This window comes from Macrotis lagotis, chromosome 1 (assembly GCF_037893015.1).
Source record: "Macrotis lagotis isolate mMagLag1 chromosome 1, bilby.v1.9.chrom.fasta, whole genome shotgun sequence".
Taxonomy (NCBI): Eukaryota; Metazoa; Chordata; class Mammalia; order Peramelemorphia; family Peramelidae; genus Macrotis; species Macrotis lagotis.
In genome coordinates this window covers 146,586,417-146,613,853 of record NC_133658.1, presented here as the reverse complement: position 1 = coordinate 146,613,853, position 27,437 = coordinate 146,586,417, and the positions used below count along the sequence as shown (strand labels likewise).

General features: G+C 36.9%; 1 protein-coding gene across 5 annotated transcripts in view; it reads left to right on the top strand.

The window, feature by feature from the left end:
• Window positions 1–27,437, top strand: part of SH2D4A (SH2 domain containing 4A) — a 252,922-nt gene that overhangs the window by 127,546 nt on the left and 97,939 nt on the right. For 2 of the 5 annotated variants that reach the window (XM_074209090.1, XM_074209091.1), the window contains one exon: window positions 20,236–20,628. In XM_074209090.1, coding sequence (XP_074065191.1) covers window positions 20,445–20,628 — 184 coding nt within the window. In that variant the 5' untranslated portion in view covers window positions 20,236–20,444. Of the gene's footprint in view, window positions 1–8,455; window positions 8,703–9,234; window positions 9,304–20,235; window positions 20,629–27,437 lie in introns of those variants that run through there. The other 3 variants (XM_074209092.1, XM_074209093.1, XM_074209094.1) reach the window with 3 other exon arrangements.

Below are 27,437 nucleotides of genomic sequence, written 5' to 3'. Positions count from 1 at the left end.
TGATCCAAATTGAGTATGATGAGAGAGAGAAATCATATCCTTAAGGAAGAAACAAAAAGTATAAGAGATAACAAGATCAGACAATATGATATCTGTTTTTTTCCAAAATTAAAGGGAATAGTCCTTGAACTTTATTCAAACTCCATGGCTCTTTATCTGGATGCAGATGGTATTCTCCATTGCAGACAGCCCAAATTGTCCCTGATTGTTGCATTGATGGAACAAGCAGGTCCATCAAGGTTGAACATCACCCCCATGATGCTGTTAGGGTGTATAGTGTTTTTCTAGTTCTGCTCCTCTCACTCAGCATCAGTTCATGCAAATCCCTCCAGGCTTCCCTGAATTCCAGTCCCTCCTGGTTTCTAATAGAACAATAGTGTTCCATGACATACATATACCACAGTTTGCTAAGCCATTCCCCAATTGAAGGACATTTACTTGATTTCTAATTCTTTGCCACCACAAACAGGGCTGCTATGAATATTTTTTGTACAAGTGATGTTTTTACCCTTTTTCATCATCTCTTCAGAGCATAGACCCAGTAGTGGTATTGCTGGATCAAAGGATATGCTCATTTTTGTTGCCCTTTGGGTATAATTCCAAATTTCTCTCCAGAAAGGTTGGATGAATTCACAGCTCCACCAACAGCGTAATAGTGTCCCAGATTTCCCACATCAGACTGGAGACTAATCCCTTCCAACACTGATCATTATCCTTTCTGATCATATTGACAAGTCTGAGAGGTGTGAGGTGGTACCTCAGAGAAGCTTTAATTTGCATTTCTCTAATAAGTAATGATTTAGAGAATTTTTTCATATGACTATAGATTGCTTTGATCTCCTCTTCTGTAAATTGCCTTTGCATATCCTTTGACCATTTGTCAATTGGGGAATGGCTTTTTTTTTTAAATATGACTCAGTTCTCTGTAAATTTTAGAAATGAGTCCTTTGTCAGAATCATTAGTTGTAAAGATTGTTTCCCAATTTACTACATTTCTTTTGATCTTGGTTACAGTGGTTTTATCTGTGCAAAAGCTTTTTAATTTAATGTAACTGAAATAATCAAGTTTGTTTTTGGTGATGTTCTCCATCTCTTCCTTAGTCATAAATTGCTCCCCTTTCCATAGATCTGACAGGTAAACTAGTCCTTGATCTTCTAATTTGCTTATAGTGTTATTTTTTATGTCTAAATCCTGTAACCATTTGGATCTTATCTTGGTAAAGGGTGTGAGGTGTTGGTCTAATCTAAGTTTCTTCCATATTAACTTCCAATTTTCCCAGCAGTTTTTATCAAAGAGAGAGTTTTTATCCCAATAGCTGAACTCTTTGGGTTTATCAAACAGCAGATTACTATAATCTTCTCTAACTTTTGCACCAAGTCTATTCCATTGATCCACCACTCTATTTCTTAGCCAATATCAAACAGTTTTGATGACTACTGATGTTTTATAATATAATTTTAGATCAGGTAGGGCTAAGCCCCCCTTCTTTTGTACTTTTTTTCATTAAATTCTTGGAAATTCTTGACTTTTTATTTCTCCATATGAGTTTACTTACAACTTTTTCTAACTCATTAAAATAATTTTTTGGAATTTTGATTGGTAGGACACTAAACAGTGTAGAATTGTCATTTTTATTATATTAGGTCTACTTATCCATGAGCATTTGATATTTGTCCAGTTATTTAAATCTGATTTAATTTGTGTGCGAAGTGTTTTATAATTGTTTTCAAAAAGTTTCTGAGTCTGTCTTGGCAAATAGACTCCCAAATATTTTATATTGTCTGAGGTTACTTTGAATGGGATTTCTCTTTCTAGCTCTTGGGGCTGTATCTTGCTAGACATGTATAGAAAAGTTGAGGATTTATGAGGGTTGATTCTATAACCTGCAACTTTGCTAAAATTGCTAATTGTTTCCAGTAGTTTTTTTGGATGATTTCTTGGGATTCTCTAGGTAGACCATCATGTCATCTGCAAAGAGTGGGAGTTTTGTCTCTTACTTCCCAATTCTAATTCCTTCAATTTCTTTTTCTTTTCTAATTGCTGAAGCTAACATTTCTAATATGATATTGAATAGTAATGGTGATAATGGGCACCCTTGTTTCACTCTTGATCTTATTGGGAATGCCTCTAGCTTCTCCACATTGAATACAATGCTTGTTGATGGTTTCAGATAGATACTGCTAATTATTTTAAGGAACAGTCCATTTATTCCTACACTCTCAAGTATTTTTAATTGGAATGGGTACTGTATTTTGTCAGAAGCTTTTTTCAGAATCTATTGATATGATCATATGATTCCTGATAGGTTTGTTGTTGATATAATTGAGTATACTAACAGTTTTCCTAATATTGAACCAACTCTGCATTCCTGGGATAGATCCTACTTTATCATAACATATTATCCCAGTGATAACTTGTTGTAATCATTTTGCTAAGATTTTATTCAAGATTTTTGCATCTATATTCATTAGGGAGATAGGCCTATAATTTTCTTTCTCTGTTTTAACTCTTCCTGGTTTAGGTAACAGCACCATATTGATTTCATAGAAAGAGTTAGGCAGAGTTCCATATTTCTGTATTTTTCCAAAGAGTTTATATAGAATTGGAACCAATTGTTCCTTAAATGTTTGATAGAATTCACTTGTGAATCCATCAGGCCCTGGATATTTTTTCTTATGGAGTTCAATAATGGCTTGTTGAATTTCTTTTTTCTGAGATAGGGTTGTTTAGGTATTTAATCTCCTCTTCATTTAACCTGGGTAACTTACATTTTTGTAAATATTCACCCATTTCACTTAGATTATCAAATTTATTGGCATAGAGTTGGGCAAAATAATTTTGAATTATTACTTTAATTTCTGAAGGAGTTGATTTTGAAAAGGGTCTTGAAACCTGTATAGAATTTCAGTGAAGGGAAGTTACCCCAACAAAAAAGAATGGTTGAAATAAACATCTAAGGCTGGATTTGAACTCAGGTCTTCCTGACTTTAGGCCCAGTTCTCTACCCATTCTGCCACTAAACTGGCTATTAAGTGAAAAGGTATGGGTTATTTCCTAAGGGGGCTCCCCTGCTAGGCTAGACCTCCCTCTTTACCTCGAGGACTGCCCAAAGTTCCTATCTGCCCAACCTGCTGTGATCTCCATCCTTTCTCTGCTGCATGAGATGTAGTTGAACTTCAACCTTTCCCTTCTTTGTTCTCACCATCCTGTCCTTCAGCTATGCCTTATTACTAGATTCCCCAGAAGCTTCCTTCCTTAGAAGACCACAAGTATTTTCAGTGACTTTTTCACCTGGAGGACAGGATGGTGAGACAAATTTCCTATTGCCTCCAGAACAAAATCTCAGTAGCCTTAGACTGGTTATAGCTGGAAGCAGATAAGATTTAAGAGGAATAAGATTGTTATCTTCAAATATTTAAAGGACTGTCAAAGTGGAAAGTCAGTGTCAAAAAGTATATTTCTCAAAACTCTAATCCTGATAAAAAGACTGATTTCTTTAGAGAGTATTTGATCTTCATGTAGTTACCTTGCCAACTTAGTAAGAAATTAAGACTCCTGGGTTTCTCCGCCATGTTAATTACAAACTCAGGAAAATAATGATCAGAATGCTTGGGAGACTTGTTCTGCCAGGAAGAGACAATGTGAGATCAGATAGTATTGTAACAAGGATGATAGTCTTTGAAGAGTATTTGGGCAACTTAATATTGTGCAACCTTCGTGGTCAGTCCACAAAAGTGGTTAATACATTTCCCTATTCTTGGTTTTTGCATAAATGATCCACTCTTTGCCAGTTCAGGGGTGGTCATTGCTTTGATGGTCATCACCTATAGGTTAGAGGTAAAATCTTAGAAAATAAAATGTAAATGTCTAACCTATGTTTCTGTCATCTTACTTTTAACCCAATATTTTTTAAGGTTTTTACAGTCTTAGGGTTCATAGCAATTAGATATGTTTGACCCCAGAAGCAAGAGCTAGGAAAAATTGGCTCTTCACAAATTCTTCACAAAATTGCCTCTTCACAAATGATCTTCTGTACCCAGAATTCACTTCCTTCTCAACTTAGTCTCATGGAATTCATTCCCTTTAAGATCATGGCCAGTCTTACCTTCTACATGAAGTTGATCTCAACTGCTAGTGCCCTGCTTCATATATATGTATATGTATATGTATATGTATATGTATATGTATATGTATATGTATATGTATGTGTATGTATATATATATATATATATATATATATATATACATCTTGTGCTTTTTCTGTATTAATTCTCTTTAAATCTTTCTATATACTTATATAACAGTCCAGGTTATCTAGACCTTGACCACAGAATATGTAGATTGATTTGTTGCTGTCCTTTTAAAGAGCACACTCCCTATAAGGAGGGATTATTTCATTCTTTTTACCCCCATACCCATCACAGTGCTAATCACATAAGAGGTTAATAGATGCTTAATAAATATTGATTGATTGATTGATTGATTGAAGATTGATTCAAAGGGGAAACATCCTAACAATCAGAGCTATACAAATGTGGGATGGGTTGCTTTGAGGAGAAGTTAGTTTCTCCTCCTTGGAAGTCTTTACACTAAGACTGAATGGTGAAATTAAATATTTTTGTATTTCAAATTTGCATTGGCTCTGTTGCTAGTTAGTATGTGTGTCAAATTTAATCATATGGGCAACTGAAATAAATATGAATGTAATTTTTAATTAAATGAAAGAATCTTAAGACAATAAGTTGAAAATCCAAGCTCTTTTTTTTTAGGTTTTTTTGCAAGGCAAATGGGGTTAAGTGGCTTGCCCAAGGCCACACAGCTAGGTAATTGTTAAGTGTCTGAGATTGGATTTGAACCCAGGTACTCCTGACTCCAAGGCCTACGCCACCTAGCCGCCCCAAAATCCAAGCTCTTAATGATGGATCAGCAAATATGTATTAAATGCTCACAATATGACAGGCACTGGCCTAGGTGTTAAATTTTATTAGGGGAAGTAGCAAGTATATAAATAAGAAGATATGAAATATATTCAAAACAAATAAAAGGTGAAGAAAAGAAGTAATCATTTATATATAGCCTCTACTATGTTCAGTATTGGGTTATGTGGTTTTTATAGACATTATGTATTCCCATTTTATAGTTGTAAAAACTGAGACAAATAGAAGTTAAGTTATTTGTCTAGGGTCACAGCCAGTAAACCTGAACCAGATTTGAACTTAGTCTTCCTTGACTGCAGGCCTATCCACTGTACCACCAGTTGTCTCTAACACAGATAATATAAGAAAATTTTGAGAGAAGGATAGTAGGACCTTGGGGAATTTGGAAAGTCTTCATGAAGTCTTAAAAGAAACAAAGGGTTATAAGAGAGAGAGGGATAGAGGAATGGGGGTGGTGGTGAAGGGGAGCTAGGCAAGGCAAAGGTACAGAAAGAGGAGATAGTTGATCTTCAAAAAATGAAGAATGAACAAGCACAATTCTTCAATTGCAATTTTCTGGTCATGAGGTATAAAGAATTGTATTAGACCTTGCTAGGGACTAAAAATAAAAGAAATCTCTTCTTCAAAATTAAAAAAAAGAAAGAGGAGATAGAGTATCTTCTGGTAAAGAAAAGCAAGAAGGAAAATTTGGAGGAAGCGAAGAGAGTAATGGCTAATAAGGCTGGAAAATAGGTTGCTAATTTTATGCAGCTATGAATGAAATGATTCACTGGCAAAGGTTGAGGTAGTATTTATTTTTAAAGTATTTATTTTAATTTGATGTTTATAAATAAAACTACACAACAATTGAATTTTCCTCTTTTGGATATTGGAGGCACAGTCAACAAACATTCATTAAATGCTTATTATTTGACCAGGCATGGGAGCTAGGTGGCTCATAAAAGATTGGTTTGGAGTCAGAAGAACCTGAATTCAAATCCAGTCTCAGAGACTTACTAACTGAGTGACCCTGAGCAAGTCACTTAACCCTTTTTGCCTCAGATGAATTTCTAAGCTGGAGAAGGAAATGGCAAACCCCTCCAGTTATGTTTGCCAAGAAAATCTCAGGAAAAGGTCACAAAGACTAGAACATGGCTGAACAATGCATCATGCTCCAGGCACTGGTGAGGAAGACCACAAATCTTTTCTGATTCTCAAAGGTCTAACTGACTAGAAACTATCTTCTATACATTCTTATACACAATTTCAGCTTTGCCCTCTTATTCTTATTTCCCCCCAAGAATGGGGAGTTTTTTTAATCTAGGGCCAATGGATGGAGGATTAAGTTGGATTGGGTGGTTGAACAGGGAATAATTGGAAGTCACATAAAAGACAATTTTATTTTACTTTTTTTTCTCAGTGCAATGTAAGAGGTCAAAAATCATTTACTTTAAAAATATTACAAAAGAGGGTGCTCTCCCTTTTTCTCAATTGGCAGATTCGGTCTGTTAGTCTGTGAACAAGACCTAGACATTCTCTTAAAGATGATCTTTCAATTAAGTGCAAAGAAAGTCTGTGCTGACTTGGTCTGGACAAGGAGCTTGTATAAAAACAGAAGGGAGTTCAACTCCTCAAAGTGCCAAGGGTCTGGAAGAGTGAAGACATCAAGAACTGAGCTGGAAAGAACTGGCAACAAAGGGGCAACATGTGAAAGGAGAAAGTAGAAGGAAAAGATAGAGAAGAGCCCTTGGCCCTGTAGAATCTCAGAACACAACACATGAATGGATGCCATCAGTTTTATCTTTCTTTTCCAAGAAAGAAGTACCTGTGTATTTACAGACACTGTCAAATGTTAAAAAAAATTGTTTACATGTAATTGGGGGGAGGGAATTAAATGTAAATTTAAAAAAGGACACTGCAACGTACTCTTTCTTCTTCACACAAATGTTTTCAGTAACATGAATTTTGTCTCAACCACAAAGAGCCCATGGATTAACTAGAGATAACCCCAAGTATAAATTAAGTCAGAGTCAATGTTCTGCTAAGGGATTGACTTGATTGTAATTGTATGCCTACCTTTTTTGTTTAAACTTCCTAAAGCAGCAGAGGAAGTAATCTTATGTACCCAAGGACAAATGTATTCCCCCCAGCCTTAAAATAATATAATTATTGTAGCAAGATATTACAAACATATAAAACTTAAAAAAATAAAACCATGCAGTCAATACCATAGTTATGTCTAGTTAACATAATTATGTCTGAGAATTGGGAAAATTGAATGGAAAGGAGGAATGAGAGAGAGATAAGGTAGAGGGAAGAGAGAAAAGAAGCAAGAAAGGGAGGGAAGAGAGATAAAAAGGGAGAGAGAAATAAAGGATGGAAAGGAAGAGAGGAAGAGAAAAAGAGTAAGAGACAGAGATATATAGAAAGCTCTAAGGTCTGACATTCTTTTTTAATGGATGAAGGAACTAAGCCTAGAGAAGGTAGGACATTTGTCAAGTGGCATTTGAATCCAGGTCCTTTGAATCTACAGACAGTACTTTTCCCACTGTATCATAAATTAGGGTTTGTGGAGCAGATAGTGGTAATATTGTGAATTTCCTTCATTGGAAGAGGTCACTTGAAAGTTGAAGGATTGTTCACTCAAAGGAGGGACATTCATGCTTTCAGTAAGGATTGAGCCAAATTCCTCTGCTTTCCCTTTCAATTCTGAAATTCTAGGACTTTGATTCTATACTGTCTTGTTCATTGGTTAACTGAACAAGAAATAAGGAAATGCAGTGAAAATATTTTCCCAATTATTTTCCTTTTCTTCACATTCCATCCTTTTTTTTAATTTAAATTTTTTTCTCCTCTTGATTCTAAGCCTCTCCTTTAATATCATACCTTTGTGGTTTTTGATAATTTTCAATTGTAAATTAGAGGGTAAAATAAAAGCAAATTGTCAGCATTTAGGATTCTTAGAGCAGAACTGGCTATTGAATGAGTTCAAGCTCAGAAGGTCCTGTTTCAGCTGCTATCCTTAGATATTATGACTTGACTTATGCACATTTCTTTTCAAATATTATCTTATCTAATCTTCACAACTACCCCCTGAAGTAGGGGTTATGAGAGAGGAAACTGAGGCAGGCAGAGGTTAAGCAACTTGTTTAGGGTCACAAAGTTAATTTCTGAAGCAGAGCTTCAACTGTCTTCCTGCTTCCCAAGTCCAGACTTCCATCCACCGCACCACTGTCCCTAACTTTCATGAAATCATGAAACCACAGATATAAATAAGTCTCTTAGGTACTGGAAAATAGAAGGGCAAGAAACCACATCAGAGCGACCCGAAAAAGAGATTGTCAGAGGACACCATTCATTTGCTAGTTTTGGAAGCAAGGGAAAGGTTGGCCTTGCTCCTTTCTGAACAAAATCACCGAAGCTGCAGCACTGGGGACATCGGTGACCCAAAGGCAGAGGGACCCAGGACTCCCTGTTGCCTGCACCCGCAGCTGTTGACTGTTCAAGAGGCAGGGGTGGGGCTGCCGAGCTTCCAGTCTCCTGGGTGTCTGTGTGTGTGTGTGTGTGTGTGTGTGTGTGTGTGTGTGTGTGTGTGTGTGTGTGTGTGAGACCCGGTCTGGGGAGACGCAGGCAGGGAGGGGGTTTTGCTCGTTCAGCTTTTTTGGTTTCAATCATACTGATCCTGCCAAACTCTTCCGCCCGCCCCAGCCGGGCTCTTCCCCTCTTCCAAAGTCGCCATTCCCCGGACGGCCCAAACCGAAGGCTTTGGGATCATTCCCGCACAGGTGAGTTCGGGATTACCTGTGGGGCTGGGGGTGGAGAGAGTTAGAGGGGACTGAAAGATGGGAGAGGGGAGAGAGTGGCCCGTGTTGGGGGAGTACAGTAAGCGACGATCGGCTGCGATAGGGCGGTGATGGGCAGGCGGCTGAAAGTTCTGTGCTTGTGGCTGGGGGAGAGGGAATGAAGGCCGGAGAGAGGGCGGCCCGGGCACAGGTCTGGGGGGCACCGTGCCAGGGGTGAGAAGGGCCGTGTGGCTGGGACAAGTCTGCAAGCCCCACTTCCCCCTCTCCTGCGCCTCCATCCTCCCTCCCCGCCCCCAGGCGCCGGCACTTGGAGTCGCTCAGGTGTGTGGTGAAGGCCGGGGCAGGACGTGGCTGGCGGACAGGTGTCCGATGTCTGACGTCTGGTGTCTGGTGTCGGCCGCCGGCGGCAGGCCGGCTTTCTGAGCCACTGGTGCTGCTGGGTGGGGGGTGGCGGGGAGGGCAGGAGGGCGGGGAGTGGTGAGCGCCAGAGGTGGGGTGCAAAGTGCGGGGGGAAGGCTGGAGGGAGCTCCAGAAGCAGTCCTGCCCTCCAGCCCGCAGGGTGACTGTGGTGCACCGGCTTTGGGTTAGTGCTCCTGTGTGTGTGTGTGTGTGTGTGTGTGTGTGTGTGTGTATGTGTGTGTCTGTGTGTGTGTGTGTGTGTGTATGTATGTGTAGGTAGGGTGTGTGTATGTGTACACGCGCGTGCAGAGGTGTGTTATGCATGCCCAGCGCGGCTCCCAGTTGCCGCATCCTTTCCCGGGACACGCGGGTGGGAAGCTGGGGTGTCAGGAAAACTCTGGGCTGGGGCGGGGAGCCGCAGCCTGGACCCCGCAGCCTGGGGCCCGGGGGCCCCAGCAGGCAGGCTCGCCTCTCGGTGGCCCGAGGGACCGCTCACGCGCCTTGCCTGGTTAGGCACACTCTCTCCCACTTTCCAGTGGGCCGCAGTCGCATCCGCCCAAGCAGGGTGGGGGATTTGCAGCCCTGAGTACCGGGTTAGGGTTCGAATTCTACTGGGTGATGGGGGAAGCTGAACAAGACCCTCTAACTCCCTGGAGGACCCCAAGGTTTAGGATCTTCTCCATCCCATGCTCTTCCCGCACTTTCTTCCCCCGGTGCCTTTCCTACTGCTTTTAGGGACGTTTCCAAGCTTGTCACGCTTGAAAGAAACTCTCTCTCAAAGCCAGTCCCTTGTTGTGGCCCAGTGCTTTGGCACCGACTGTGCCCGGGAGCCCAGGCGGCCCAGCGGGGGAGGCCCAGGGCACGAAGAATCTGTGCCCGACGGTGGGCGGCCGGCTAACTGGGCCAGTGGTTGTGGGCGGTGTGTTCAGGCCTGGGGCCAGGTCCCTTGGTAGCCGGGGGTGGGAAGCCCAGCCAAGCCAGTTGGCCCCAGGCCTTTCCTCATCTCCAGAGCTGGAGGGGAGATCACGGGCCGGGGGAGGGGTCGCTTATTTCAGAGTTTACACACTGACAGGCTAGTTAGATGTCTTCCCTAGGTCCACCCAAGCCAATATGTATGTCAAAGGTGGGACCAGAAGTCAGGCCTTCCCAAATCCCATCCATAAGTTAAGTTAGCTCCGGTGCTTTCGAGTTTGCAAGTCAGGTAGGCACCCACCTGGGTTCTCCGTGTTACAGGTGAAAACTTGGATTAGAAAGGGGTGCCTTATTAAAAGACATATGGAGAACGTCACTATCTACATCCAGAGAGAGAGCTGATAAGTAGAAGTATGTATAAAATAATTATATCTGTATGTGTGTATATACACCCCTGTTTGTACCTAGTGGCAACCTTGGAGGGGGAGGAGAAAAAAAAAAGAAATTTATGTGATCATTTTCTTGTATATTTGAAAGGAGCAGCAAATTGTGTGCTGCATTTGCAGCTTCATGTACAAACATCTTCTATATTATATTATTATACTTGCTTCATTCCATACATTTAAAATAGAATAATTTCTTTTTTAAAAAGTTGCCTAAGAGAAGGGAGAAAACAAGTTGTATGTAACAGACATGCTGTTTTGGATCAATCCTTATTTCTTGAATATTGAAATGTTGGTGGGTATCTGTCAAATGAAGAAAAACAAAAAAAATTAAAGTCCTGAAAAAGCTAGAGAAGGGTGGGGGTTTGAATTAATGTCTATCTAATTTGACTTCTTTAACTTTCTAGTCTATAAATTAGCCTTCATCCTTGAAAAACCTGTGAATTCCTCAGAGTGGATAATATTATTTTCTTTATGAATTACCATGACCTAAAGAAGACACTTGTTTTAAAATGGTCAGACTGTAGACACTGGGGCAACAACCTTTGCTGGCTGTCCTTGAAACCTTTCCACCTAGCTATGATCTGCCAAAGCTTACACTACATGACTGTGGCATTCCAGGGCCCTGGGTCACCTTCCAGTTCCCTTACTGGAAGCCTTGGCAGAGTACTTCAGTGGGTCAGGAAATCAGAGTGGGGAAAAACCCTTGATAATCACAGTTCTCTTAACCTATTTTTAAACTTTCTTCTCACCTTAAGGTATTTGGCATATCCTATAAAACTTAAATGGTGTTCTCCACCTATTTCATAGCATACTGGAATTTAAGAGCAGGAAGGGAGGAGCCTTTGGAAATCATTTAGTTTCACCTGAGTTTGACCAGGTCATTTCATAAGAGGACGAAAATGAAACCTTGACTTTTGTTATTGTTCAGTAGATTTTCAGTCTTATCTGACTCTTCACGAACCCATTTGGGATTTTGTGATTGTTTGTGTGTGTGTGTGTGTGTGTGTGTGTGTGTGTGTGTGTGTGTGTGTATTTGGCAGAGATACTGGAATGGTTTGCCATTTCCTTCTCCATCTCATTTTACAAATGAGGAAATTGAGGCAAAAAGGATTAAGTAACTAGTAAATGTTGGATGGCTGAATTTCAATTTGGGAACATGAGTCTTTCTGCTTCCAGGCCAGCATTCTATCCATTGTGTGCTGCCTAAAACCTTGAAAGATTTTGTTAAATGGCATATCTATGGACACAACTAGTGATATTTGAAAAATATTTTTTAAAATTTATAATTGTTCTATTTGAGGTCATGCAGTTAGGTTGGATCAGAGGCAGTGTCTTACTCCATGTTGCCTTTTCAAATTTGCAGAGCTTATATTACCTCTCACCATTTCTCTTTCAGGAGGAACTTAAATCCCCTCATTTGACCTTTGAGCAAATAGAGCCTGAGATGTTCTGTTAAGTGACTTGTCTAAGATCACACAGCTAGTGTGTGAAACTATTTTTAAAAATCTTATAACTGTTCTCTCTTCCTGATAAAAGATTATCTATGTTATCATTAAGTGGAGAAACTAAGACACAAAGAATTCAAGTAAGATATCAAGGGTCATTTAGTGAATCATTTGTATAATGCATATTATTCATAAGACAGCTATCAGAACTGAGATCCCTGGGAGAAATGAGTAAGCCCATGGTCTTAATATTATAGAGTTTAAAAAAATCTATATACATCAGTGGATGGACTTTCTACAAAAGATTTCCTCAAATAGACTACAATCACAAGAACTCCCCCCCCCAAAAAAAAGACTCTAAAAGGAAAATTATTTGGATATATCAAATTTGAATAGAAGGTGAGGTAAGAAACAGAATCCCATTCTTGATTATCTTTCAGTCTCTTCCAGCACTAAGGTTAATAAATGTTAAATGAATGAGGGAACAAATGAAAGAGTAAAGTAGAAGATAATTGAAACTGGGACAAGGTAATTTAGAAGTTTGTAGAATTAGAGTGGAAAAGGCAGGTTTCAGAGACACATTCAAGTGACTATTTTTTTGAATGTATGTCTACATGTGGAGTGAAGCAGTCAGTATGGATGCTCTGCTGAAATTTTCACTTTTCGTTTCTCCAGGTTTTCTATAAATTTCTTGTGCCAGGTACTTCTTTAGAGCATTGAAAGTTCTTGAAGCCAAACCCTTAACTGTACAGATGGAAAACTGAGGCTTGTAAAAATTAAATAACTTGCTTAAGGTCACACATCTAGGTGGCAGAGGTAAGATTGAAACACAAGGCCATGACTCCAAATCCAGTTTTCTTTCCAACGTATCATGTTGCCTGTTGAATATATTTGCAGTCTATGGGCCTTTTTGCCAGTGTGATCATGACTAGCTTTATATATGTGTTACTTTAAGTTTTGTAAAAGACTTTACATATATTATCTCTCTTGTTCCTTAAAACAGGCCTGGAGGTAGGTGTGAATGTTATCTTCCTTTTACAAATGAAGAAACTGAGGCTAACAGAGATTCAGTAATTTACTCAGGATCACACAGGTAGTAAATTTATTGGAGGAGATTTGAACTCAGGTCTTCCTGATTCCAGAACCAGCACTCTATGGGTTACACCACTTAGTTGCTGATAATTCTATTCATAAAAGACAAAGCTGCATGATTATGGCTTATAATTTTAACTGACCAGAAGAAGCAAAGGCTACACCCTTCCCCTTCTTGGAAACATTTGCATAATCATCAACTTAGCTTGCTTGTTATTTAACCACTCTAAAAAGCCCCATTGCTTGGTCTGTTTACTTTTAATGATCATATTTTCAATTAGCATATTCTGTGATTTGTTGTGCAAGACCATTTGACTTTAAATCACAGAATAAGTCTCTTGAAAAATGTGCTTTTTTTGTTACCATATTTCTTAATCTTCTTCCTTTTGCCAGATGGCTTGTTTCTGTCAAATCCACCTTTTGATTCACAATTCTGAAGCTGAGAATAAACTATTATGCTAAGGAACCATTGCATCCAAGTTCACCAAAGGGACTTTATCTCTTTATAAGTGTTTAAAGAGGATATTTGAGAGAATAATTTTGTTAGGCAGCTAGTGACACAGAAGATAGAGCACTGGGCCTCAAGTTAGGAAAAAATGAATTCAAATTCAGCATTAGGTGCTTTCTGGGTGAATTTGACCAAGTCACTTAACATCTCTTTGCCTCTATTTCCTCAGTGGTAAACTAGGGAAAATAAAAACACCTACCTTGAAGAATTTTTATAGGGATAAAATGAGATAATTTTCTTTTTTTAAAAAGGATCTTAACCAGTGCCTGGCAAATGGTAGGCATTATAAAAATGATTATTTTCTGCCTTCCCCTCTTCTATGGTCATTCTCTTATAAATAAATAAATGGTCAAAACATTTACCCAATAATTCTTAAATTTTTTTGTGCCTAGACCTCCTTTGGTAGTCTAATAAAAATCTATATACTTCCCAAAATATTTTTAAAATTCATAATTGAAGGGGATGCACATTTTAATTAGAGGTTACTGAAAATAAGGATGTAAGAGCAGAAAAGCCAAGGTGGTGGAACAGCAGGAGGAAGTATAGCTAAGTTCAACCCCACATTTCTTTAAATAGATCTAGAAAATGTAGCAGACTGAATCCTGACTGGAAAATCCAAGGGGAAAAAATAGGGAAATAGATGAGTTCAACTACATTGTGAATGAAGTCTAACGAAGGATGTATGTGGAGCCTTCCAATATAGGGATAGTCTGTGTACTAGGACAGGAGCCTCCAAATCCAGCATATAGAGATATCAAAACTGGAATAGGGTGCAGGAACAGAAGCAGCTCTGACCACGCATGATTTAGTAAAAACACAAAAGGAGCAGGTAAGTAAGGGTAGCATTCCAAAATAAAACATGTTTGTCAAGGCCATGGGGCTGTGTACTAAGCACATCCAAAAGTAAGCAGCAAGTGAGAGGTTCTGACTCCAGAAGAGTAAAGATTAATTTCCAACTTCCAATGTACTCTGGAGCCTGCATTTGAGGGCAGGAATCCCAGATTAAATGGGAGCATGCAATTTTGTCACTGAACAAGCGGAACCTTCCAGCTGGCTAATAGTAGTGGAATAGAGTGTCATTCTACTGTTGCTCAAACTGAAACCCAGGTCAAGAACTTTTAGAGTTCAAGATCAGGAGGATGTTGATCAGACTTTGCCCTAGATCTATGCACAGTGAAATTTTGCAGGTCCCCATCTGAGCTGTCTCTGAGATCATGGAATCATGCAACACAACACCCTAAGGAAGGAGAGGTCCAGACATTTCCACCAGAAGAACTTGGACCTACCATAAAATCCAGATTGAGAAACTAGACTGGAAGAATAAGTAAATACATAGGAATCCTACCATAATAAAAAGACGACCTTAAAACTATTATGATGATAGAGCTATTCAAGATCTAAAACTAGAAAAATAGAATTACTTCAAAATATTTAAAAGATAAGGAAAATTAGAACTTAAGCACAAATACAACAAAAAATCCTGAGACATAAATCAAGAGTTCTAAAAAAAGTTTTTTTTTTAAATAAAAGAAATGAGAATATTAGAGGGAAAAAACTAGAAAAGAAATGAGAGTTAAGAAAAAAACTGGAAAGAGAATTAACAGCTTGGCATAAGAAATGCAGAACTTTACTCAAGCAACAAACCCCTTGAAGTTGAGAATGTTACACATACAAGATAATGGTTTCCTAAAACAATGAGAAATATTGAAACAGTGGAAAGACTAAAAGATAAGGAAAAATATAAATTATCACATTGTAAAAACAACTAACCTGGGAAACATATTGAGGAGAGATAATTTAAGAGACATTAGACTACCTGACCTATGACTCAAAAAAAAAAAAAAACAACCCCAAAACCCTGGACATCATATTTCAAGAATTTATAAATTATGCAGATCTCATAGTCCTAAAGGGCAAAATAAAAATAGAAATAATACACTGGTTGTCTTTCAAAAGAAGCTCCCAAATGAAAACTTCCAGAGTTTCCAGATTGAAAAAAACTTCAAATAGCCAGAAAAAGATTCAAGTGCTGAAATGTCACAGTTAGGACCCCACATGATCTAGTAAAAACATAAAAGGAGCAGAGAGTTTGTAATTTGTTATTCCAAAAAGCAAAGTATATACATTTATAACTATGAAAAACCCAGAAAAATTGTGTGTAATTCTACTAGTGGAAAATAAAGCATTAATGCAAGAGAAGACTTCCAAATATTCCTAATGAAAAGACCAGAGTCATGTAGAAACTTTGAAAAACAATCACAGTAAAGAGAAACATAAAAAGTTTAACATAACAGATAAACTACTCATATTTTAATATTTGAATATGAGTAGATGATACATGTATTCTCCTAGAAGCTTATCTTCATCTGGGGTCATAGAGGGAGTATAACAGAGTACCTGGAAATGATTCTGTTATGTTATGATTTTTGAAAGAAGAATGGAAAGAGAAGAGACTGCATTTGGAAGGGGAAAAGGAGAAGGGTGGAGAAAATTATCTTATGTAATCAGGGTCCACAAAAAAGAAGCTTATACAAAGAGTGATTTTAATAGCTGTTGAATAATATTTTTATGTTTAAGTTGGCATTTTATGACATAGGTTTATATCTTACGAAAGAAGGAACTGGATTTTTTTTTGAATTGGACATTATTAAGTCTAGCTCAAGAGGTAGGATTCAGCAACAAATCAGTTATCCTTTGTTCTTTCTAATCCTTTCTTTGACCAACAATATTGAATAATATTATTCAAAACTATTGAAATTGCTGTGTTTCAGTTGTGATTAGAAGTGGCTTCCAAATTATAGGGCAGAGATGACATCATTTTTGGAGAGTGGAAGTCATAGTAAGGACAAGAAGATGAACTAACTCTCTGACTTATCTACCCAGAACCTCCTTGAATTCCTAGAAGACTGTCCTAAGGATTTGGTACTCAATATAAAGATAGAAGCTGAAGTCAGCCAATAAGCATTTATTTAGTATCTAAGGCACTATGCTAAGCCTTGGGGGATACAAAAAATAAAACACAAAATTCTTGCTTTCAAAGAGCATCTCGTCCAATGAAGGAGACAAGATGCAAATTTGCAGAATAAGCTAGAAATGAGGCAAGACATTAGCATTAAGGAGGTGAAGGTTAGGCAAGGCTTCTTGTAGAAGATGGAATTGAATGCTTAGCAGAGAGCAGCTAAAAATCTGCAAAGAAAATTAGTGTTCATGCTAGCCCTAGCTTTAAGTAACATGATGTTACTTTCACATTTAACCTCTTCGTGTCCATTTTCTACATTTAAATATAAGGACAATATACTTTATCTGGTTGAGATTCACAGATGAGATAACATGTGATAGTTTTTTTAACTACAAAGAACCCTAGAAATATAAAATACTATTACTATAACTTGCAGTAGTTGCATTTCCCCTCAGCTTCCTGACTCCACCATAAATTGGAGGAGCCACATAGTATAATAGGGTTTTATATTTAGAATAAGGAAGACCTGGGTTCCAATTCTTTTTCTCATCCCAAATTAGGGATTTGACCATGGGCAAATTGTTTAACTACTCTGCCCCTCAGTTTCCTTATCTATTAAAATAGAGATAATAATATATAGGAAATATGAGACAAGTGATATAACACAAAGTGTCCCCAAAGCTTTTAGCTTAAGACTTTTAGGATAACCATTTTATATAAAGGACTTCTGTAAATTTAAAAATAACATATTTATATCTATTATTATGTTGTTATTGTAATCAGTCTTGTATTTTGACACATTATATATTTTCTATAACTTTCTGTAAGACTATTGTGAAAAGGTGGAGCCAAAATGACTGAAATAAGGCAAAAACTCCTGTAAATGAGAAATAATAGATCTGGACTTTAGGGTCATCTAAATCTGCTTTTGGCAGAGTTGCCTATATCTTTTAGTGGATTGAAAGTCAGAGACCATGGGTACTAATTTTGATTCTGTTAAATAATTTCACTTTGGACAAGTTATCTGCCATCTCTATGTCTCAGTTTCCTCCTCTGTAAAATATTGGGTTGTATTAAATGATCTCTGAGGTCCCTTACAACTCCAAATTCTGTGATCTTTGTAATGAATGAAAAGGTCCTTGTGTATTATACAAGTGTTACTCCCTTCAGGAAATTTGAATTTATCCAGAAGTTGCCAAAGGTGTTGGGAGTTTTTTTTTGGGGGGGGTATTATGTTTTGGGGGGAATAAGCTAAGGAACATTATTATTCAAAATATCTAGTAGGAAGCATGCAATAAATAGGCATTGTGGGCTAATAGGCAGAGAATAGTAGACTTTGGAGCCATGAAGACCCATGTAAAAGTTCTGACTTTGACACGTTATTGACAGTGTTATTTTGAGCAAATCACTGAACCTCTCATTGCTCTAGGCAACTCTCTAAGATTATGAATTACAGAGAAGGTGCTGGCCTACATTAGGAAAAGGAATTTTCCAACTCAAAAATTCTCTACTCACTAATGAAATCACAGTCTCAAACCCCTATTCCTAGCAAATTATGCCTGCTGTTCTCTCACTGATTTTTCTAAGTTCAAACTTTTCTAAATTGCATATACCCTGTAAAGTATATATTGAGTAGGGGCTCTCCTATATCCTCTTAGTTCTCAAGAATATTTTTTTTTCCCAGACTGAAGGAGAGCAGGACTCTGATCAATGAATTAATCGTGACTTGTTAGGAATGATGTTAAAAGCATGCCTCCCATTCTCTTTGCTGACAAGTGATAGACAATAGGTGCAGGATGGAGGTATATGTAGTCAGGCATGCATAGCCAATAGGTCGATTTGTTTTGCCTAACTATATTTCTTTGTTATAAAGGAATATTCTTGAGGATGGAAAGTCATTAAGAAATCACCTTGATGTTTAAAAAAATAAAAAAACCCCAGAATTTACTTTAGCAAAACAAAGGGAACTTTGACATTTAATGACTTATATGAGCCTGTTGTTAAACTTTTAAAATTTTTTAAAAATTTTTAAATTTTTTTCTTTTTACTTATTTTTTTTGTTGTTAAACTTGATAAGAAAGTTTCAGGAATCCCTAGTCAACAAGTGGTCAAAGACTATAAACAAATATTTCACAGCAGAAGAATTGTGAACAATTAACATTTTAGCAGAGATATGATAGAATATTCCAAATAGTTCATTAGAGGAATGTAAATCAAAGTAAGAGCTCTATTTCATACCCATTAAGAGAGGCATACTGATACATCGCTGGTGGAGCTGCAAATTGATATGACTATGCTGGAAAGTAGTTTGGAATCTTCTAAATGCTAATATCTTTTCACCCACTGATGATCACATACTCCCAAGGAGTTCATTCTTTTTAAAGACTTCATTATACCAAAATATTTGTAATATAGTAGTATTTTTTTGTGATAGCAAATAATTGGAAATAGACTAGGTACCCATTAATTGAAGACTAGTTCAACAAATTGTGGCATATGAATTTAGTGGAATTTTATATTCTGCTTTAAGAAATAACAAACATGCTAATACAGAGGAACATGGAAATACATATGAACTGATAACAAAATTAAAGTAGAACCCTAAAATTAATATATACGATGATTATAACAATGAAAATGAAAAGAACAAGACAATAACATCTGAGTTGTAAAATTACAGTGATTCAGCTTGACAGAAGAGACATAGACAACATCCTTTTCCCCCTCCCCCACCCACAAAGATGGAGGTACATTTCTACCAGCCAATGAGCCCTGGGTATGGAACATTGCATATGATCTCAAACTGTTTACACAATAATAATTGGTTTTACTGATTTTTTTTCTCTTCTTTTAAAATTTTTTGTTATAAAAGTTTGGTTCTCTGGAAGGAACTGGGAGGAGGTAGGGAGAAATGCAGGTGATCTAAAAATAAAAGATAACATTAGAAAAAGTTAATTTAAAAATGAAAAATAAAACTAGAGAAATGGGATTTTAGGAGGCATTCCTCTAAAATGACAATCAAAGGTGTAAATTTTTGAAAAGTCTCACCACCAAGTCTATGCTCAACTCTGAACTCTGGATGACTGATTATGTAAATAGGTGTGTAAGAGTGAGTCAGCAGGAGTTAAATTTTGCAAGGTCCAAATCTTTTGAAAACAACAACAAAATATATTTCTCCTAATATCTTTTTTCATCTCAGTGGTTCTGTGTGGCTATTCCTTCCATAAAAAGTTAGCATATTGTGATTTAGTATTACCCCTGAGGACTAAAAATGACCTTTTACTGTTTAATTTTTATTCCCTTCTTCTTTAAGGATTAAGACAGATCAACTTTGGGAATAACATTAAAGGAACATGCTTTAATAGAACCACAAAACATTAGTTGCTTTTAAAGTAAATCATTTGGAACTTAGCTCATTTTACTTCTTCCTCCAACTTTTTCTTTATTAGCCAGCCAAACACTTGAGTGGTTTGACTGAGTGTTTACCCAGTGAAGAATAAGCCACACCTCTGTTTACATTTTTTTTTGTTTGTTTGTTTTCCTGGGATCAACTGGTGTGGAGTGAGTTTCTTTGATACAGTATCTCTGAAAATTAGAAGGATAAAGGTAACTCTAACTCCCCAAACTCGCCTCAGCTTTCTTTTCCTTGTAGTCCCCCAAGTTTTATTTTCTTTATAAACCTGTTCGTGTGACTTCCTTTAATTGTAATGATGAGGTTTAAGTGACCTGCCTCCCTTTTGGTTGTGTTTTGCAGATCCAATGAGGGACTCATTGAGCAAGTGGCTGGTGTCTAGCTACAGAGACCAGCTTTCCTGACTCAGGGCATATTACCTGCATTGTTGGTGTCTGTCTGTCTCACATGCAAACTTTGGGGGCATTCCAGGAATACCTGCTTAGGAAGAGATCAAGACCATTCTCAAAGACTCCTTGCCACAAGAGTAGGAGCGTCGGGTAGCTGCAGACATGCTGAAGCAGATACTGTCAGACATGTACATAGATCCTGAACTACTGGCCGAGCTCAGTGAAGAACAGAAGCAAATCCTGTTCTTCAAGATGAGGGAGGAGCAGATCCGCAGGTGGAAAGAGAGGGAGGCAGCCTTGGAAAAAAAAGAGGCAGAATTACTGGGGAAATCCAAACCCAAAAAAGGTAAGCTCACTCCTGTCTTTTCTGTGCCTCAGTGGGAAAATGCACTTGACTTGTTTTTAAATCTTAGACAAATCAGGAACATATCCAGGGCATGCCAGGAGTCATTTCCAGTTGGGTTTCAAATTACACGATGTAAATGGGTCTTTAATTGTGTAATTTATCAACTGGTCACCTCCAATACTCACATATACATATGTACACAGACACAAACTAACTCTTATCATGGTAATTATTCACCTTTGAGTAGATGATACTTGAAATTAGGATTGGTCTGAATATACTGGAGCCTGTGTGATGCACTGGGCAAGATGGGCATTGAAAAGACACTGCCAAAATCTCTCTCCTCTTCTCTTTAAAATGCTACCATTTTTTAGATCTTAGAGCTGAATACAAAGATTTATGTGTCTTAACACATACCCTCTCCCTGAGATTCTTTTCTAAAATGAGGAAACTTTGGGTAGGAGTGGGTATACAGAATAAGTCACTGACACTTCCTTATTATTTAATTCACCTGATCCTTTTCTTCATAAATTGAGGGGAACTTTTGGTAACTGGGTCATTTGATCATAGATTCAGAACTGGAATGGACTTCAAAAATAATCTAGTTACAGATGAGGAAACCAAGGTCTAAAGGGGTTAAATGACTTGTCTGAGGTCACGTATGTATTGAGTAATTTATTTAGAATTTGAATCTAAATCTTTTTTTTTTAACTTTTTCATGAACCACATTCTCTCTGTGGATTTCATGCTTTACCAAAGTCTTTCCAAACTGGAAAAGTTTTGAGTCCCAGCTGGTCACAAAGGAGGACAGCCTTCTGAACACAAGCTTAGAACCCTAGCTTTGCCTAAGGCATGTTAAATGGCACATAGATAATCACCTTCTTCTTACTCTCATGTTACTGATACCCAGTTTATCAGATAACAGAACATGATTATTGAAATCATGGTCAAGGTTTTTGGGAATTGTACTAATGCAGAGAAAGCCTTCCTTATTCCCTCTTTTCCAGTGCTTTTTCCTCTTTTAATTATTTTCTATTTATCCTCTATATATAGCTTATTTGTGTGTATTTGTATAGATAGATATAGAAATATATATGCATGTATGTTGTCATGTTGTACTCTGCCCATTAGAGTGTAAGTTCCTTGAGGGCAAGAACTGTGTCATTTGCCACTTTTTGTATCTACCCCACCAGCTCTTAATACAGTGCCTAGCATATATAGTAGGCACTTGATAAATACTTATTGAATTGAATTTTGAGAAAGGTACTTTATGTACCTTAATTCACATTTATATGGTACTTCATATAACAAGAGTATAATTATATTGTCTTAAAAATACATTTCTAATGTTCAGAGTCTGTGTCTTAACTCCCTCAGCACATATAACATGTTGCTTTCTACACTCTGGTGAATGCATCTCATTGATTTGATTGGTTCTCTTTCATTATTAAGTATTATTTTATTTTATTTTATTTTATTTTATTTTTTTACAGGCTTAATTAAAGATTTTATTTATTTTGAGTTTTACAATTTTCCCCCAATCTTACTTCCCTCCCCCACCCCACCCCTTAAGTATTAGTTTTAAAAAAAGAAAAGAAAACTGATAAGATAATGCAGGACTTCAGAATGGCAGTTACAAATTTCACTTGATTGTTCTACAGGAAGCCTTTTTCAATTCTCCTTACTTCTAGTACCTTCTATTTATTATTTCTAATTTATTCTGATTTTGGTATGCTTATGATCGCTTGCATTTTGCCTCCTCCATTAAACCATAAGCTCTTTGAGATCAGGGACTGACTTTTTACTATTCTTCGTATATCTAGCATTTAGAATAATGCCCGTTTCATAATAGGCATTTAATAGATGCTCTATTGACTGACTTACTGATGGTTCTACCCACATTCAGAATAAAAAAAAATTCAGTGTGCAATTTTTATGATGTTTTCCCCTAAAATAGTTTACAAAATTTTCCTTTTATTATTGGAGATCAGAAAAAAATCAAAGCCAGAGAATAAACCAATAGCTTTTTTCATTTAATAATGTTTGGGCTTTTTGTTGTTGCTCTTGTTTTTGCTTTTTTTTTTTTTTTACCAGTCATCTGATGTCATTGGTATTAGGAATGTCCAGTGAAGACACTTCCTTTACCAATGCCCTACTATGTAACTTAGAGTCTTAGAGAGTTTACTGAGAGGTTAAGTAATTTACTTAGGTTTATGTAGTCATTATATATGAATGACAAAACTTGAATCCAGGTCTTCTGCCTTTGAAACAGCTCTTTATTTGCTACATCATCTTGTCTCTTTAGTACCTAGAAGATTAATATGAAGAAGTTAGTTTTTTCTGCAAAGTGAATTTTCCAGATCACAGATCTCAATGCCAAAACTTTAAATTTCAGCAACTTTGCCAAGTTGAATAAGACAGCAGGATATACAATAAACCCACTAATATAATCTGCAATGCTATTAGCCATAAACAAGAATAAAAGAAAACTCTTCCAGAGAGAAATAACTGTAATAACAATACAATACTTCAAGTATTTGGGTAATAAAAGGCATGCAAGGGCTTTTACTAAAACAATAATGACAGAGCAAATAAAAACTGAAAAAGTAGAGGTATATGCCTTGGACATGGTTAGGTCAAGGAAATCTAGTAAAAGTATTAATACTTCCCAAACTAATTTAGCAGTTCAGTGTAATAACAGACCAAATATCAATGGTCTTTTTCATAGAACTGGATTCAGACATAGTAGAATTAATATAGAAAAAACAGGTGAGCAAGAATATCAAGAACTATGAAGGGGCAGCTAGGTGGCGTAGTGTATAAAGCACAGGCCCTGGAGTCAGGAGTACCTGAGTTCAAATCCGGCCTCAGACACTTAATAATTACCTAGCTGTGTGGCCTTGGGCAAGCCACTTAACCCCATTGCCTTGTAAAAACAAAAAAAAATGAGGAACTATAAAAAAAGAAAACCAAGGAACAGTGAGTGCCCCAGATTTAGAGGCAGTGTGGTATAGTAGAAAAGGCACAGCCTTTGAAATAAGGATAACTGCATTCACTTCTAGATTATAATGCTTTTCAACTGCATGATGTAGAGTAAGGTACTTAACCACTCCCAGTCTGTGTTCTCATATATATAAAATAGTAACAACTGTAAAATAGTAACAATAGTAATAGTGATAATAATGATGATGATAATGACAGTACTATTTGCACTTTATAAACCTCAAAGGACTTGCCATTTGGAACATCTAGATGGTCCAGTGAATAAATCACCAGATAAAGTAAGGAAGATCTGAGTTCAAATCAGAACTTAGTGACTGAATGACATTGGGCATATCACTTAACCTTGTTCTGCCTCAGTTTCCTCAACTGTGAAATGAGGACAATAATAGCTTCTACCTTCCAGGGTTGATGTGAGAATCAAATGAAATAACAATTGTGAACATGTTTATCATTTCACCTATATACAGTACCCTATATAGCATATAGTAAACACCTTGTAAGTGTTAGTTGTTATAATTATGTTGTTATTTTATAAATGTGAGTTTTTAAGAAGTTTGGTTTTATAAGAAAACTATACTGTGAGCAGAACCCAGTATAAATAAGACATTTATTAATATAGGGAAATCCCCATTAAGAAATTCCATACACGTTATTTGGCTCCTTCTTAACAATATATAGACTCAGAGAATTTCCTGGGGACACTGAGAAATTCCTTGCTCAGGGTGACAAAATCATAGTAATTGGATCAGTAATATCCACAATAGTTAAAACAAGAAAAAGAAGTGGATGTCGTGACAAGCTTGTGAATTGGATTTGAGTGTGTTAAGTGACCAACCTCACTTTCTCCTCTAGAACCATCTGGGTTCAGTGGCCAGATATGAATCAGGACCATTGGAGATGGCCCTGAATTTGAGGCAGTCAGGATTATACTGGCTTGCCTAAGGTCACACAGCTAAGAGTCAAGTGACTGAGATCAGATTTGAACTCAGGTTTTTCTGACTCCAGGGCTGGCATTCTATCCAATACATATCTACTTACCCCACAGAATGGCAAAGATAGCAAAAGGCAATAAATTTAAATGTTAATATGATTTTGAAGAAATCAGCCCTCAACTATATTGCTGGTTAGACTTTAAACTGGTGGATCCTTTTTGAAGATCAATAATATATTCTATTTTATAATAAATTTTAAAAATACTGATCCTATGCTTTGATGCAATGATTCCATACCTAATAATTTATTCTAAAATACCACTTAAAAGCAAAAAAAACCCCATTTATATGTACAATAAGGTGGTACAGGAGATAGACCACTGGGCATGGAGTCAGGACTCATCTTCATGAGTTCAAATCCAGCCTCAGACAGTTAATAAGCTATGCAATCCTGATCAAGTCATCTAACCTTTTTTGCCTAAGTTTCTTCATCTGTAAAATGAACTGAAGAAGGAAATGACAAATTGCTTCATTATTTATGCCAAGAAAACCCCAAATGGGGTCATGAAGAGTGAGATACAACTGAAACAACTGAACAACCAAAATATACAAAAAATATGCATAGCTACTTTTTTGTACTGGCAAAAACAATTTAAAAAACCATGGAAATACATTATACCTACAATCTGTGGAGATTATATGAATAAATCATGATATATTAATTTAACAACATGGTATAGTATATAGTCAACCTCATAAAGTAGAATGCCTAGGTTTAAGTTCTGTCACTGACAAATACTGGCTTTGTGACTGGTCAAATCATTTAACCTTTCTGTACCCTCTACAAGACTAAAAAGTTGCAGAAAAGTGCTCTAATAGAGGAAATTTCCTCATAGGAAGTGTGATACCCTGGAGGAAAGCCCTAGTGGACTGATGGTTAAATGTCTCCACTAATGATTACTCTCTTTATGACATTAACTAAGTCATGAATTGTCCTTGACTAGCAAGTGATAGAAAGAAAGTGGAGCAATGGGGATAGAGTGTATTAGAGGGGTGTCCTTGTATTCTGGAGGATAGGGTTCAAATCCCACCTTAGATATTTATTAACAGTGTGAACTGGGCAAGTCAATTAACCTATTTAGGTCTCAAGTATCATCATTTAGGTTGTACTAGATGATGTCTGGTGGGGAGGGGCTTCTAGCTCTAGAACTATGGCTTCAAACAACCTTACATTGAAATCTTTGCTTTGTGTCAAACAACCTTACATTCAAATCTTTGTTCTTCTGTTTATTATCTGTACCACCCTGTGCAAGTAGCAGTTTCTCTGGGACTCAGTTTCCTAATCTATAAAAATGAGTGGGTTGGAATAGCACATAGTGGGTAGAGCACTGGTCCTAGAGTCAGGAAGCTTCATCTTCATGAGTTCAAATCAAACCTCAGACACTTTCTAGCAGTGTGATCCTGGGCAAGTCACTTAGCCATGTTCACCTCAATTTCCTCCTCTATAAAATAAAAGGGAGTCTCTGGTGTCACATTTGGTTGTTAGATGTATGATAATTTGAAATTACAGTTTTGGACCAATTTTTCAAATATACATATTTGTCCTAATAAAAAGGATATATTTGAAATATATGAAAAACTATGGAAAGATGTATAGCAATATTGCAAAGGGAGTTTATGAAAACAAGATCTGTATTCATGTTGATTCCAAATTTTTAAAAAATATATATTTGCAAATGTTTATATCTATACACACAAACATACATAATATAGATATAATAACAAGATTATAGGAACATAGATTTAGAACTTGGGAGAACCCTAAAAAAGTCATCTAGATCACTGTCCTCATTTTATAGAAATAGGAAATTGAGGCCCAAGGAAATGAAATGAGTTGTCTAATATTGCCAATAATAACCAGCAGTTATATGGTGCTTTAAATTTGGCAAAGTATTTTTGCAAGTATTTGCAAGTATTACTTCATCTTACCCTCACAGTAGCTCTGGAAATTAGGTGATATTATCCCCATTTTACAGGTGAGGAAACTGGACTCAGAGAAGGTAACTGACCTGCCCAGTCACAAAGCTAATAACGTGTCCGAGGTTAGATTTGAATTTAGATCTTTCTGATTCCTGGTCCATTGCTTTATCCACTGTGTTCCTTAGTTATAGTAGGTGGAAGAGTAAGGTTTTGAATTCTGAATTTTTTTTGAACGAAATTGAGGGCAGCTAATTGGCATAGTAGATATAGCACCAGGCCTGGAGTCTGGGTGATCTTAGTTCAAATCCAGCGTAACATTCTTACTAACTGTGTGACTCTGGGCAAGTTAACTAACCCTGTTCACCTCAATTTCTCATCTGTAAAATGAGTTGGAGAAGGAAATGGCAAATCACACCAGGATCTTTGCCAAGAAAATCCCAACAGGTATCACAAAGAGTTGGAAACGACTATGAGGCTACTAAACAATGAACCAAATTCTCTTTTTGCATGAGTGTTTATTTGATGGGTAGTACATATTTCATTTATATGTAATTAAGCATACATACACACACACAAAGGGAAAAATTGACTAGGAAGGAGATTTGGGGCTAATTCATGGTATAATTTTTAATTTCTTTTCATTTTGATGATTGCTAAGGATTTTTAGTAAGATTTTATTACTTACTCTGGTCAATTATTTATTTTTCTCAGTGGAAATTTCATTCATTAACTTTTTTTTTAAACAATGTGACTATTTAAGGATGTTAGAGATAGGTGATGACTTCTGTTTGAAAAAGGCATTTTACTTGAGCTCTTGGTAAACAACAAACATTATACATGGGGTAAAATTTAATTAAAACTACTCACAGTAAAAACTCATTAGTTCTTTTTTCA